Source organism: Lampris incognitus, chromosome 19 (assembly GCF_029633865.1).
Source record: "Lampris incognitus isolate fLamInc1 chromosome 19, fLamInc1.hap2, whole genome shotgun sequence".
NCBI lineage: Eukaryota > Metazoa > Chordata > Actinopteri > Lampriformes > Lampridae > Lampris > Lampris incognitus.
The window spans coordinates 5848470-5863776 of record NC_079229.1 but is presented as its reverse complement, the minus strand read 5'-3'; the positions used below and the strand labels follow the sequence as shown (position 1 = coordinate 5863776).

The 15307-nt window shown below is 52.0% G+C and overlaps 1 protein-coding gene across 1 annotated transcript in view; it reads left to right on the top strand.

Annotated features, from left to right (window-relative positions):
• c19h8orf34 (chromosome 19 C8orf34 homolog) overlaps positions 1 to 13649 on the top strand; it is an 86261-nt gene extending 72612 nt beyond the window's left edge. The window contains exons 12-15 of the mRNA XM_056299845.1: positions 5306 to 5796; positions 7805 to 7901; positions 12632 to 12670; positions 13542 to 13649. Of these exons, the coding sequence (XP_056155820.1) occupies positions 5306 to 5796; positions 7805 to 7901; positions 12632 to 12670; positions 13542 to 13549 (635 nt within the window). The 3' untranslated portion in view covers positions 13550 to 13649. The remainder of the gene's footprint in view (positions 1 to 5305; positions 5797 to 7804; positions 7902 to 12631; positions 12671 to 13541) is intronic.
• The last annotated feature ends 1658 nt before the right edge of the window (positions 13650 to 15307 follow it).

The following is a 15307-nucleotide window of genomic DNA, read 5'->3' as shown; positions in this document are numbered from 1 at the left end:
CGTCCTCTCCCTCCTGGCAGCGCTGCGGCACGCAGCCCGTCGTTGCCGGGGGTTACGCGGAGCCCCTTGGCCCCCGGAGTCGCCCGGCAGCGGGCCGAGCCGTTAAGGTCCCGTCAGCTCATCCGCACATTGGCACCGAGCGCTCCGGCTGTCCCGCTGTGCCCGATGGCGCTGGGAGAGCCCGGCACCCCGTAGCCTCTCTTTAGGGGCGCTGAAGGAGGGCTGCGATATGTCTGTTAACAGCACACTCACTTTCGGCCTCGCGGCCCTCAGATGGCATTCATTTTTAGTTGTTTTTACGCAAGTTACTGAATATTCAGGCCCAGGGCTCCCGCTAGGCGGCTCGAAGGGGACCGGTGAACGAGCTAATTTGGCCGTTTCATGCCTTTATTAGCTGCTAATGCTTTCCATGTCTGGAGCCGAGGCCTCCCTTTTCATCTCATCTTCTTACCCCAATTATGCGGTCGGGCAGACACTCGTGGTCCGGCCTTTGCGATAAAAAAACAAATCGACGTTATTTCATAATTTACTCGACAATTACTCGGGGGGGTGGGGTGGGGTGGGGGGCGGAGTTTGTCCCAAAAATGGGTAGCTGAGCGTACGTTGAATAAAACGCCATTGCATAAATGTTGAAATATGAAGTTTGCTGTCGTTCTGCGCTCCCATCTGCGTGTCTCACCCCCGGGTTCATGGCTTACATTACCCCAGTTCTCCTTCATTTGTCTCGGCTCCGTGCACCGCTATTTAAAGATATTCAGGCATTGTGTCTTTATTTATGTGGGAGTGCAGATGTAATCCAGACAAGACATTGGTCGTTAGCAGTTTCATTTATTTTCGGAGGATGGATCCAATAAAGATTGCATGCGTTCGGAATGGCGGTATGGCGTGCCGTGGCCCCCGTACTCCCTCACCAAATGCAATTTCATCTTGATCAAAAGCAGCATAATAGATTAGATCTGTTTCTCTCCCTTCCTCTCATTTTCTCTCTCTCTCTCTCTCCCTTCCTCTCTACCCCCCTCAAATTTCCTTCCCTCCCCACCCCCACCCTCCACCCCGGTCTTACTACTGAAAAATTAGATCTAACAAACAAAGTTCAGAACCAAATGGATCTTGATGGCACATCTTATATTTTCTAACGCTGTCCTTTTTTATCAGCGTCCTGCGCGACGGCCTCCGGGAGCTTCAGTATTGAACGCAGCCCGCTGCAGCTGGATGTCGGGGGGGCTGGTCGAGGAAGTCGGGGGGCGGGGGGGGGGGGGTAAGCGAGTCGTTTACGGCGAAATGACGGCTGTGGCAGTTCTCCAGCCTTTTCCGGAAAGGAGGCTCGCTCTCCAAGCGAGAACGCTTTCATGTTTATCGCTGCATCCGTAAATAACTTGAGATTGAAATATCTCAATATGACGAGTTTATTAATCACCGCGACCTTGTTTATGATGCAACAAAGCGCCGGCGAAATGGCGGCGGTCCTGGCGTGGGGCGGGGGCGGGGGGGGGGGAGTTAAGGGCCTTAACCGCATGAAAGGGAACCCATCGGAAAGGCCTCTCGATCGAGACGGAGATTGCGTCTGTGTTGTGTATACAACTTGTTTTCACTTTCTTCTGAGTTTGCTCAAGAGATCCGGCAGGAGAAGTGCAGGCACGAGACGGCGGCGGCGGCGTCCAGGGTTTTCCTCGCCTATATGTTCACCAAGCCGTGTGTGTCCTCGCCTAGCAACCTGGCAGCAACACGTCGTTCTCATTCTTTGTCGTGGTTACGCACGGTTGTCATGCCACCAAGTGAAGTCATGATATGCCCCCGCACACCTCCCACAGTTAACCGTCTCCCAGCCCCTCGGTCTGATTCGAACCCGGGAAAGGCACGCCGCGCCCTGCGCCTTTTGTTTCCCTTCTCGCCAGTTGATTTTGGAGAAGGAACACGTGTAGCCTGCGTCGGGGTTAAGACAACAAAGACCAGAGTGCCGGTCGGTACACGTGCAGGTTACCGAACACATGGGCGAGGCACCGCGCTGTTCGTGTTCTGCGCTGCATGTCAGGGTAGGAGTTTGACCTCCCCGCAATTGGAGCTGATTAATCACAGGAGCAGCAATCTAATTACTCGTGTCACCGAACCAAGCGCACCGGGCCCCTGCAGGACGGGCTGCAGGACCGTCTGGATAGGTCCCCCCCCCCCCCCCCGGTTATATCCAGCCAATTACCCCCCACTCTTCCGAGCCGTCCCGGTCGCCGTGTCCACCCCCTCTGCAGATCCGGGGAGGGCTGCAGACTACCACATGTCTCCGCCCACACATGTGGAGGTCGCCAGCCGCTTCTTTTCACCTGACAGTTAGGAGTTTCACCAGGGGGACGTAGCGTGTGGGAGGATCACGCCGTTCCCCCCCAGTTCCCCCTCCCTCCTGAACAGGTGCCCCGACCGACCAGAGGAGGCGCTAGTGCAGCCGGTTGTGTCTGTAGGGACGCCCGACTAAGCCAGAGGTAACACGGGGATTCGGACCGGTGATCCCCGTGTCGGTAGGCGACGGAATAGATCCGTTATGCCACCCAGATGCCCATCTGGATGGTTTTTAAACGAACTAGGGCGTCCGGGTAGCGGGAGAATAAACAAAATTCACAAATAACCAAACGATGCCTCAAAGGTGCATTGACGGAGCAACACTGCAGCAACGTGTGTGCGCCGATACTCCACTGGTACGGGCGTAGGAAAAGAGGCGTGCGTCGTTTTAAATTTCTGTGTGGAAAATTGCCGTTTGCTCATAAACGACGTCATGCTTTACGTAATATGTGTCACACTTCTGCGTGTTATTTGTTTAATGTCGCACACGTACAGTTGTCAGTGCTGAAATGAGTCCTCTCGACTGATAATTCCCAGCCTGGCTTGTTGAGTTCAAATTGCAAAGATCCCGAAAAAAAGAAAAAAAAAAGAAGAAGAAGAAAAAAAAAAAGCAAGTACGAAAATCATGGAAAAAGTGACCCAGATGTTGAACACAGGAGTTGGCTGCATCGCTTCTCTCACAAACAGAAATGTTTTCGAGACTACCGATGAAGCAAACAAATGTGTTTCTCTCTCTTAGACAGAAAAAAAGAGAAAAAAACGTACCAGGCTGTGCTAATGTCAACTTGGAGCCCTCTCTGACGGAGGAAGTTGGAGTCACCACAGTTTACTGTGTCTATAAATATTTTCAACGTTGACCAGAAGAGGGATTAAATAAAAGCAGTCTCACCCACTCGACTCCTCGAAGAGGCCTGTGAATCATCTTCTGTGTTTTTTGGGATGCATACTTCCAAGCAGGTTCTGCGCAACGTCTCTCAGGCAGAGAACAACCCTGGCCCACACGCTGAATATTTCAGTCTGGTGCCGGGTTATCTGGGATCCACCGGGTCCCGAGCAGGTAGCAGAACTCGGCAACAAAGACGGCTCCTTTTGACATTGAAAAGGGAACGAGATCCGTGAAGAAGAAATAAGTACTCACTATTCTGGAAACTCAAGCTGTTGACAGTAATTCCAATTTCTTTTTTTTTGGATATTTTTTTCTCCCCGATTGTACCCGGCCAATTACCCCACTCTTCCGAGCCGTCCCGGTCGCTGCGCCACCCCCCTCTGCCGATCTACCACATGTCTCCTCCAATACATGTGGAGTCGTCAGCCGCTTCTTTTCACCTGACAGTGAGGAGTTTCACCAGGACGTAGCACGTGGGAGGATCACGCTAGTCCCCCCCAGTTCCCCCCCCCCCCCGAACGGGCGCCCCGACTGAACAGGGGAGGCGCTAGTGCAGTGACCAGGACACATACCCACATCCGGCTTCCCACACGCAGACAAGGCCAATTGGATTTGTAGGGACGCCCGACCAAGCCGGAGGTGACACGGGGATTCGAACCGCCGATCCCCTGTGTTGGTAGGCAACGGAATAGACCGCCATGCTACGAACCTGACATTTAATCTCACTCATGTTTTGCTGTACCATCTGCATAGTTGGGTTTTTTCTCGGGGGGGGGGGGTAGCAACCCTTCAGAAAATATTTGTGAGTTGAGTGCTTCTACAATAATGTGCTGTTGTAAGACATTAAATATTTTGCATTTTTCAAATGAATATTATAGATCCTCATTGGTAAGAAAATTTGCAAAAGAAATGTCCCTGCCCCCACCTCTATTCTCTCTTGTCCTCTCCCTCGTATTCTCTCACTTGTTATGATGTGCAGGTCAGGGTTTTTTAGTACCTGCACCCACCAGACCCGCTATGGAGCCAATCCGCCCCGCTGATATATGTGTTAATTAGCCACCCATACCCGACCCGACCCGCAAACCTCCAAATTTAGCCCAGGCTACAGCAAAGTGAGCAGTGTTGCACTATTTCGTGTTTGGCCTGTTTGCCCGGCACTGATCGCGAGGCATCGCCTATTGAATATTAGCCTGTTTTTAGCTTTTCTCTGATGGAGTCCACCATATCGTCAGTGGTAGCCTCTTCCCTCTGACCAAAACAAGAGTTTTGCTGCTGTAAACAAAAGCTACGGATACCACTTAGGCAAAAAAAAACTTGTGCAGAAGCCTCAACACTGTAAAACACACGTATTGACCAAAACCACAATCGCAAACCGATGATAAAGCTGCTGTATCGGGAGGGATGTGGACTGTGTGTGTGTTTGTGAGGGAGAGAGAGAGAGAGAGAGAGCGACAGAGAGAGTAAGAGAAGTTGGACTAGTAATGCACAGCCTAGTCTATTGTGCACAATATTTCTGTAAGTTATTGATAACTTGGTCGGAACGCTGCTTTGTAACTTTCTGACCCGACCTGTCCAGCCCGCGAGTTGTGGTTCGACCCGCGCATCGCTTTTTGGTATTGCCCGTGTGGTTTCATTCGAGGTAGGATTTCACAGAAACTCCATCGGCAGAGATGCAAGTGAGATGTTCTCTATCGCCTGCACAAACAAATCAGTCTTTAGAGAACTGGTTTGAAGTGTTTCTGATGTGTCAGCTCGCTTTTCTGGGTTGTCGGCTAGCTAAAAACACGACTCGGACAAGCTCACCTTAGCGCTGCTGAACCGCGGCAGAAGCATCTGTTTTTCAATGTCAGTGTTAAAATTCCAGTCAAGCTATTATGTAAATGACATAACGTTAGCCACTCAGCTGAAAATATGCTGTCAATACAAGGCCTCCTTCCGGTTACAAATGTCAGGCAGTGATGCCATGTTGTTCTGTTCACAGCAAAGTCAAACAACAGTTGTGTTCCGCATCTGTGATGCTTTGTGTCCTTGTTATGTGTAAGACTTTGATGTCGACTCAGATTGTTCTCATCTCTGCCTTTATTCCTCCAGAGGTTGAGAAGGACCTGGCCAAGCTGGCAGAAGCGGGGAAAATGACCTCCAGGAGTCCTGGCAATCCCCACAGCAGTCTACTCCTCAGCCCTCGGCTCCACAGGACGCTGCCCGACACCCTGCCGCTCCCCAGCCAGATCTCCAGGCCCCAGTCTCCAGCCAGCTGCCTCTCAGCCAAGCCCAGTGGTGTGGGCCTCCCGCTGCTCAGCCCCAAGCCCACCTCCCTCGTCATGGGGCGGACTCAATCTCCCAGCAACCCCAGCAGCAGGACTCAAACCCCCAGAACACCCAGCAGACCTCTGACCCCCAACAGCTTATTGACACGCTCTGCGGTGACTCCGGGAGGTCATAAGGAGGTGACATTCAGGAGGTCGCGGAGCCGCCCAGTGACACCCACGTGTCAGCCTGCTCGTCCTCGACCTTTGCTCACCCCTCCTGGGCTAAGCACCACAGACAGCCTGGGCGCCAGCCTACGGGCCTACCTGTCTGAGGTAAGACCCCAAACCAAGGCCTTGCTTTCATTATCCAGAGTTAATTATTATTGAAAATGTTGACACACTGTCTGGAACATTAGCAAATATATCCATGGGTGCTTATCTATAGACATTGTGCAAAGGCCTTTTGTTTTTCTTTTTAGTCCATGATATATTAATTTAATTTTGAAATAGAATATCTATTCAAGGGTGACACGGTGGAGCAGTGGTTAGCTCGGTCGCCTCACAGCAAGAAGGTCCCGGGTTCGAACCCCGGGGTTGTCCAACCTTGGGGGACATCCCGGGTCGTCCTCTGTGTGGAATTTGCATGTTCTGCCCGTGTCTGCGTGGGTTTCCTCCGGGTGCTCCGGTTTCCTCCCACAGTCCAAAGACATGTAGGTCAGGTGAATCGTCCCTAGGTGTGAATGTGTCGGCCCTGTGATGGACTGGCGGGCTGTCCAGGGTGTCTCCCCGCCTGCCGCCCAGTGACTGCTGGGATAGGCTCCAGCAGCCCCGCGACCCCAGTTGGGATAAGCGGCTTGGAAATGGATGGATGGATGGATGGATGGATGAAATGGAATATCTATTCAAAGCAAAGTGCATGCACAGTGTGTAAAAGCTGAGGTAAAATGACCATAAACCTTGGGTCACGAGTTTGAAAATCACCCAAAGTTTATTGTACTGTATTTCTGTGGTGAGAGTACTTGTGTGGTGAGTGACAAATAGGCTTTGTGCCCAAGTAGTTAGCCATAGAGGCTTTACACAAAGCAACCAAGACTAAGAGCACCATCACACCCAATCATACACATGTGCATATACAATGCATGCTTAAACACACACAGACAGACACACACACACACACACACATCGTGTGAGGTTTAGTGGAGGTCTACACAGTAGGATGTCATTTCGGGGTGGAAAAAATGGGTCTGGCTTAAAAGGAGAACTTTCAATGGGCTTTCTCTCTCAAGTTGCTTTTCATGGTCTACTTGATGGCAGCACTGTTAAATATGAAACCCTTTTCTGAGGGCTTTATTAATGGTGGGCCGGGCAGGAATTTTGCAATCACTCAGTATTCTTTTGACAGTTACGTTGGTTGACGCCTTGTGAGATTATCAAAAACACCAGAGCGCCATTTGCGGCGCTGATTGATGCCACCTGGTCCCCGCGCACATAAGCCGAACCTTCCAGAGGAGGCCCGTTAACAGAACGACTGAATCCTGAACTGGGTAAAGATTTACAGGGTCGGAGGGATGCGAACGCCAGGTTTCATTCTGCTCCCCCTGTATTACCTTATCCTTAACCTCCTGCTAAGATACATTACGGTTCTCCCTTCGTCTGGAGAACAGGAACCTCCGCCACTTCGTAACCCCGAAAAAGAAGAACGCATAAAAAAAAAACGTTTGCAGGGAACCTGGGGCAGTTTATTCATTGAAGGCTCGCCCCATAAACTAAACTCTGAGGTGTGCTTGGTTAAAAAAAGAAAATAAAAACAGCTGTACTACTAATGGGTCTGACATTCACGTGTGCCAACGCTCTACATCTTGGGTTTGGAGTTCATGGAGGGTTTTTTTTTTTTCCCGTAATTTGCTTTCTCGAGAGTTTGCTGTTTTTTTATTTTCAGGAGTCGACGCGAGTTTCTCTGTAACGCCATCGGAGCCTCCTTTTTTAACAGGAGTGAGGGAGGATTTCTCTGTTTTTACAGTCGTTACGTTTTGAAATTAGTTTTGATTTTTTTTTGGACATTCCAGCATATAAAGTTGCTAAACGACATCTCGCAGCTGGAGCGAATACATATTTCCAGATGTTTTCCTCCCGTTCTCCATAAGCTCGGAAAAAAAGGACATGTATATGTATCTAGACGGATGAACAGATGGATAAGTAAACAGACAGGCTGATTGGAATGGATGTGTTTTGTTTTTTCTACCTAAGCTGCTCTTCCTTCTCTCTGTTCTTGTCTGTTCCCCGCGTCGGGCGTGACTGAACCCTATAATCTGCCCCGCCACCCGCCCGCCCGCCCTTCCAGGATGAGTTCTACCAACAGTTGCAGGCCATCCGGCAGCCCTGGCACATTCCGAGTGACACAGACAGCGACATCCTGGATCCTCCTGAGCAGGACAAGAGTAAGGGACCCGTGTGCTTTGTTCTTTTTTTCACTTTTCAACTCTCCATTTCTCTGTTTGTCCTCGCCACGTTCTTGTTGTTTGACTTGGGGGAGCAAAGGTTCAGCTCTTTCTGTTGACTCTCTGTCTGTCTCTCAGAGCCGTTCATTTGAGTTCACCAGCAGCCCGCAGTCCCCAATAGTGACAGACTCACTCTCTGAATGCCTTTAGCCACAGCCATTTCCGTTTGATTTTCCTCTTTTCATTAGTTTTATCAGCAGCACTGCTCCACTGGTAAGTGACTAACAGAGGTGAGGACTAGAGTCACGTCAAGTCACAACTCCGATGACTGTAGACTTGACAAAACTGAACAAGACTTGCCACTCGACTTTGACTTTGACACCAATGACTTGTGACTTCACTTGGACTTGAGCCTTTTGCCGTGACCGACTCCATACCGTCTCAGAGCCCGAAGAGAAAATACTTTTAAAAACTGTGCAGCCAATCAGCTCTTTCATTTCCATACTTACAGATCCACTTTTTGGGGGGGGGGGGTTACCCCTTTTTCTACCCAATTCTCAATTGTACCCGTCCAATTACCACACTCTTTCGAGCCGTCCCGGTCGGTCACTGTTCGGTCGATCCGGGGAGGGCTGCAGACTACCACACGCCTCCTCCGATACATGTGGAGTCACCAGCCGCTTCTTTTCACCTGACAATGAGGAGTTTCGCCAGGGGGACGTAGCACATGGGAGGATCACGCTATTCCCCCCAGTTCCCCCTCACCCCTGAACAGGCACCCCAACTGACCAGAGGAGGCGCTAGTGTGGCGACCAGGACACATATCCACATCCGGCTTCCCACCCGCAGACACGGCCGATTGTGTCTGTAGGGACGCCCGACCAAGCCGGAGGTAACACGGGGATTCGAACCGGCGATCCCCGTGTTGGTAGGCAACAGGACAGACTGCTATGCTACCCGGATGCCCCATAACAGATCCAATTTGAATCAGTCCCTAATAGATACAGATTCTATTGACGATTTGCATAAGTTTAGCATATTAATTATCACTCTATTTTAAAAATGTGAAATGACATTAAACTTGATGAAGAGCACTGAAGACTTGTTTGGGACTTGCAACTTAAAGTTTAGGACTTGGGACTTGACTTGGGACCTGAGTGCCAAGACTTGATACCCACTTGTGACTTGGAAAACGATGACTTGGTGCCACTTCTGGTGACTAATGTGTTAAAACTGCAAATCTGGCGTCTGCGTAGCAGTCTATTCCGTTGCCTACCAACACGGGGCTCGCCGGATCGAGTCCCCGTGTTGCCTCCGGCTTGGTCGGGCGTCCCTACAGACACGATTGGCCGTGTCTGCGGGTGGGAAGCCGGATGTGGGTATGTGTCCTGGTCACTGCATTAGTGCCTCCTCTGGTCGGCCGGGGCGCCTGTTCAGGGGGGAGGGGGAACTGGGGGGGGGGGCGTGTCTGCAGCCTGCCCCGGATCGGCAGAGGGGGTTGAGCAGCGACCGGGACGGCTCAGAAGAGCGGAGGAATTGACCAAGGACAATTGGGGGAGAAAAGGGGGGGGGGAATCTGCCCATTTTAAACTATGGCTGTGCTTGACGGTTCACCGTGGAACACTGCGACGGAGCACACCGGTTAAGGCGCGAGGTTTTCCATAACCCATAGATGGTTGATGTCCAGCACGGTTTTGGATGTGGACGATGATGTTGTCCCAAGATCTCCTGTCCTGGCTTCATTTAAAAGATTCCTCCCCCGCTGAGATCTAGCCGACGGACACGATCGGCTCGCCGCTGTAAATCATAAATCCAGCCGTACTAGCGGCCTGGCTGGAGTACAGTGCAGCACATTTCTCTGGCTTTCGAACATGACCGAATTAGAAAAGACCTCCTTTAAGGTTCCAGACCATAAATCACGCAGATGTATTCGGTAATATGGGCTAATACACGCGGCCCCCGCCAAGATGGAAATAAGTATAGTTCTCAATTCACCGAGGTCTTCTAACAAACCGTCAAATTCATGCTCTCTTAACATTAATGGTGAGAGCTACATGTCCCGCTCATCCTCAGAGACGCTTCCAGCGGCTGATGTTGCAGAGAGGGACCAAACAAAAAGCCTGCTTAGCCAAATGCTGCTCCACGCCGCGGCGGCAGCTAGTTAAAAGGCCCTCTGGTCGAGTGAAGGGAAACGCAATCGCACTCCGTTCACCGGATCGAGCGAGAGACAATCCGCGCCGCGCCGGCCGGAAAGACAAGTTCTCGAGCCGGCGGAGCCGGTTTTCTCGGCGAACCGAACCCCGGCATCAGCTGCTCAAACAAAACCACGTGCGCCGGGGAGTGGGGGAACTTTAATGGGCCTCGTGAAACAAGAATATCACTCATATCAAAACACCCAAGCGCACAAAAAGGGTTGTCAAATGGAAATACAGCCGTACGTGACAAACTCCTTTAGAGCCTAGCTGTAATCCCAAGTGAATATCTCACAAATTGAGACTGTTCGGGGGCGGGGCGGGGGGGGCGGTGTTTCTTTCTAATAGTCCCTCGGGGGCCGCCTCAGGGCTTGGCAGAGGTGGCGATGTCTGTAGAACGGATATGAGCCACACGTTGGGTTGGAGATGACAGAGAGGCAGGCGGAGAGACTGACAGGTAAGTGAATTTGATTTGATTGATTGGGGGGGACATTGATGATGTCATTACAATGGCGCCTGTCAAGGGGTGGGACATATCGGGCAGCACGTGGACAGCCAGCTCTTGAAGTTGATGTGTTGGAAGCAGGAAAAATGGGCCGGCGTAAGGATCTGAGCGGCTTTGACAGGGGCCAAACCGTGATGGCTGGACGACTGGGTCTTGCGGGGTGTTCCCGGTAAGCAGCGGTGATTAACTACCAAACGTGGTCCGAGGAAGGACAACCAGAGTACCGGCGACAGGGTCACGGGCGCCCAAGGGCTCGCTGATGTTGGCGGGGAGCGAAGGCTAGCCCGTCTGGTCCGATCCCCCAGAAGAGCTGAAAAGGTTAATGCTGGCTATGATAGACAGGTGTCAGTGCATCACAGCTCGGCGTATCTGGGGCGGTGCAGCCGCAGACCGGTCAGAGTGCCCAAGATGACCCCTGTCCACCGCCGAAACCACCTACGAGATCAGATCTGGACCACGGAGCAGTGGGAGAAGGCGGCCTGGTCTGACGAATCACGTTTTCTTTGACATCACGTGGATGGTCGGGGGGGTGTGCGTCGTTTACCTGGGGGAGAGAGGGCACCAGGGTGCATTATGGGAAGAAGGCAAACCGGCGGGGGCAGTGTGATGTCCTCAGATGGTTGTAATGTTTTGACTGATCGGTGTGTGTATATATACATGTGTGTCTATGCCAGTGTGCATCATCATCCATAGGTCTGTCTAGTCCAAGTCTCCTAGTGTGTGTGTGTGTGTGTGTGTGTGTGTGTGTGTGTGTGTGTGTGTGTGTGTGTGTGTGTGTGTGTGTGCGAGTCCAGTCGTATATAGACCGGTGGTGCACTGTACATGTGTCACTGTAGACTGTCTGTGTGCAGTGACGCCTCCTTCAAAGGCCCATGCCACTGTGTTTTTCTGAGCCGATGCCAAGTATTTGGTGAGGGCTACATAATGGGGGGGGGAGGGGGGGAGGAGGGGGATAGCTATTTCCTGTTATTCCACAAACTTCCACAAAGTGGTAACCACATATGCCGCGATGGAGATGAAAAGATGTCTGTCCTTCTCTAAACTCTTAACCCCTTTGTCATTCATGTCTGCGGCTAAACCGTTCAAACACCACCGCCCCCCCCCCCCCCCAACGTATTAGACGTGGAGATGCACCGCCGAGTGAGGTCGGCGGGGAAAACTTGACACTTTTCAAGGTATCGTCTCAAAGTGAACGTGTCAGGAGTAAGGCACATCATTCGGTAACGGTTACGGGTGATGGCTTTGGGACGGGCCGACGCGCAGAAAGGCAAAACCCCTCGAGCGGCGTGAGCCGTGATGCTGTACGGCTGCGGCGGCCTGCGGCGGCGCCGGAAGAATTAATATTCCCCCGAGAAACGCGGCGAGGGACGTACAACAGCGGGGCTTAAGGAGGCCAAAGAGGTGCAACGCTTCCTCTAGCTTACAGATTTAAATGTATTGATAAACGAAGAAAAAGGGGGCGTCCTCGTAGCGTGGCGCTCTATTCCGTTTCCTACCGACACGGGGATCGCCGGTTCGAATCCCCGTGTTACCTCCGGCTTGGTCGGGCGTCCCTACAGACACAATCGGCCGTGTCTGCGGGTGGGAAGCCGGATGTGGGTAGGTGTCCCGGTCGCTGCACTAGCGCCTCCTCTGGTTGGTGTTCAGGGGGGGGGAGGGGGAACTGGGAGAGAATAGCGTGATCCTCCCACGTGCTCCCACCCCTTGGTGAAACTCCTCACTGTCAGGTGAAAAGAAGCGGCTGGCGACTCCTCATGTATGGGAGGAGGCATGTGGTAGTCTGCAGCCCTCCCCGGATCGGCAGAGGGGGGTGGAGCAGAGACCGGGACGGCTCGGAAGAGCGGGGTAATTGGCCGGGTACAACTGGGGAGAAAAAGGGGGGGGAAATTACCAAAATACCAGAGAAAGAAAAACAAATATGTTTACTTTAAATCGGGGATTTAACGCATCACTTCATTCTGTTTTGAGGGCTGTCGTCCAGGCCCACTTGACGGGCCTCTTCATCTGATGTTCTGTCCTGATTCATTTTCCAGGTGGAGCACGAGACGCAAAGAAGAGGTCGGTGTTTTCAGGTGAGAATCTGAACAGTGTTTTTTTTTTGTGGTCGTCCAGCCTCACACGAGGAGAGCGAGCTAGACACACACCGTATAGCGCGCCGTGCGATCTGGATCCGCTCACGACCCGCTTCCTCGTCGCCGTGCACGTACGGCGCCGTGGGAGTTCTGTGAGGCGGATGCCGTCATTTTCACGGAACCGTGATGTCTGTCTGTCGATGACCTCACACGCGGAGCCGCCGCGTGCCACCGAAATAACCGCCCCACGGGTGACTGGGAGGGCCTCCCGAGTTTCATTTATAGTTCATTTATAGTCCAATCAGTTACACTCGCGGGCCAAACGGGGGACGTAGTGGCTCTGAAATGGGATGTCCCGTCTTGCCCAGTTCCATTAAGTCACTCGGGTTCGGAGTTTACATGCGGCAGACGGAGTCGGCTCGCAGCATCAACATTCGGGAGAGGGGGGGAACGTCTGTCTGGTTTGAGGTTGTCTGCGGCTCTCCTTATTGTGGCTCTCGAGGTGCCCGCAGTTCCCAGCGTCGGCGTGCCAGTCTGGAAGGGGATCTGAGGCGAGCAGGCCTCTTTTGCTTGGCTATCAGAGAAGCCCAGAGCGCTGCCATGACAACCCAAACCCAAAGCGGACCGCTTAAGTCACCCCAGTCACTCGTATCCCAGGATTCCCAGCATGAAATACGGCCCTTGGAACGTCCACCGGGCAGCACGGGGGCCTGGTTTTTCCACTCGGTGTTTATCTTTGACATGTTCGGATATTAAAGGTCTGTTTTATAGTAATCGCCCCGGTTATTATTCTTATTAGCGGTTGAATGCGTCTGAGTCCTGTTTCTAGGAGACTGATGTTTTTTTGTCTTTGCCTTTTCATTTTTCACAGGCCTATAATGACGGAGACCAGAGACACTGATCCAATCAAACCATTATGCAAACCACTGGACATTTTGAACACGTGGACAGAGACGATTATTTTTATAATTCACAGAGATAATAAAGAGATTGTATACTTTTTTTTTTCTTTTTTTTTTTCCCACAAAATATTTCGTAGATTGTACGTAGCCTTCGGAAAACTGCGGGATCGTGACGGGACCGTGTGGACACGTGACTGCGGAGGACGAGGCGTGAGGACTCTTGTTGTTTGCTCTCTCGCATGCCGTATTTCCTTGTGGAGTCGATAGAGAAAAAAAAAAAAAAAGATGCATTTTGTCGTCGATGAGACGTTTCCCTAGCCTGGCGCATAGTCACTCTGCGAGGCCAGCGCAGATGTGTGTAGAAGCAGTGTGTTTGTAGTTGTGTCAGGACGAGAAGAGGACGCCGTCCCCCCCCCCACCCCTCACCCCCGAAAACGATTCGCATTTCCTGACCCATTTCTGTTTTTCACCCCCTTCTTTTTTTGCTTTTCCAGACAGTGCTCGAGGTGGGCCGATACGCCTCCGCGTGTCGCTCCTCGGGATACCTGGGACCTTTTTTTCCCTCGTGCGCCGCCACGTCCCCTCATCTCTGGGTACACATAAGTACTTATAAGCACCGTCGTGTTCTCTCGCCGACTTGCCCGCCGAGTCGAAAGTCGCTCTTTTCCGCTGTAATCCCAGGGGATCCATTTCGCTGAATGTCAAACCAAAGGACTTCGTTACCCAGACTGCCATATTTTACAGAGGTCTAGACTACGGTCCAGCGGTTCGTTTTAACAGAACTCCCTGGTGAACTGTAGGTTTTATTTTGGATATTACGGTATATGCTATATTAATATGGCAGCACGGTGGCCCAGTGGTTAGCGCCGTGGCCTCACAGCAAGAAGGCCCTGGGTTCGAACCCGAGGCCTTTCTGTGTGGAGTTTGCATGTTCTCCCCGTGTCTGCGTGGGTTTCCTCCGGTGTCCCCCCCAACATCAAAAAGACATGCATGTTAGGGTTAATACTCCTGCCTGTGCCCCTGAGCAAGGCAGTGGAAGGAGGAACCGGAGTCGGGCGCTGCAGCTGCCCGCTGCTCCTATACAATAGGACGGGTTAATGCAGAGAACACATTCACTGTAAGAATACAATGTCGAATAAAGTGGCTTTCATTTCTTTCATTCATATTATTGTTATTATAATTTTGTGGCTTTTTCCCCCCTTTTTCTCCCCAGTTGTACCCAGCTAATTACCCCACTCTTTTTGAGCTGCCGCGGTCACTCTTCCAGCCCCTGTTCTGATCCGGGGAGGGCCGCAGACTGCCACATGCCTCCTCCGATACATGTGGAGTCGCCAGTCGCTTCTTTTCACCTGACAGCGAGGAGTTTCACCAGGGGGACGTAGCACATGGGAGGATCACACTACCCCCCCCCCCGCCAGTTCTTCCTGATGTACCAGAGGAGGCGCTAGTGCAGACACCGGGACACATACCCACATCCGGCTTCCCACCCGCAGACACGGCCAATTGTGTCAGTAGGGACGCCCGACCAAGCGGGAGGCAACACGGGGATTCGAACCGGCGATCCCCGGTGTTGTTATTTTTAATTCAGAGGTGGAAGAACCAGGTCCAGAAAGTAAAAGTCCTAACCAGGTATTTGCTCCATCCATGCACTAGCTGAGCCACTTTACCCAAATCAACACCCCTCTCCAGTCGGGTAGGAAATCTAGTTGGTGTGGTTTACTACACGGGTGGAGAC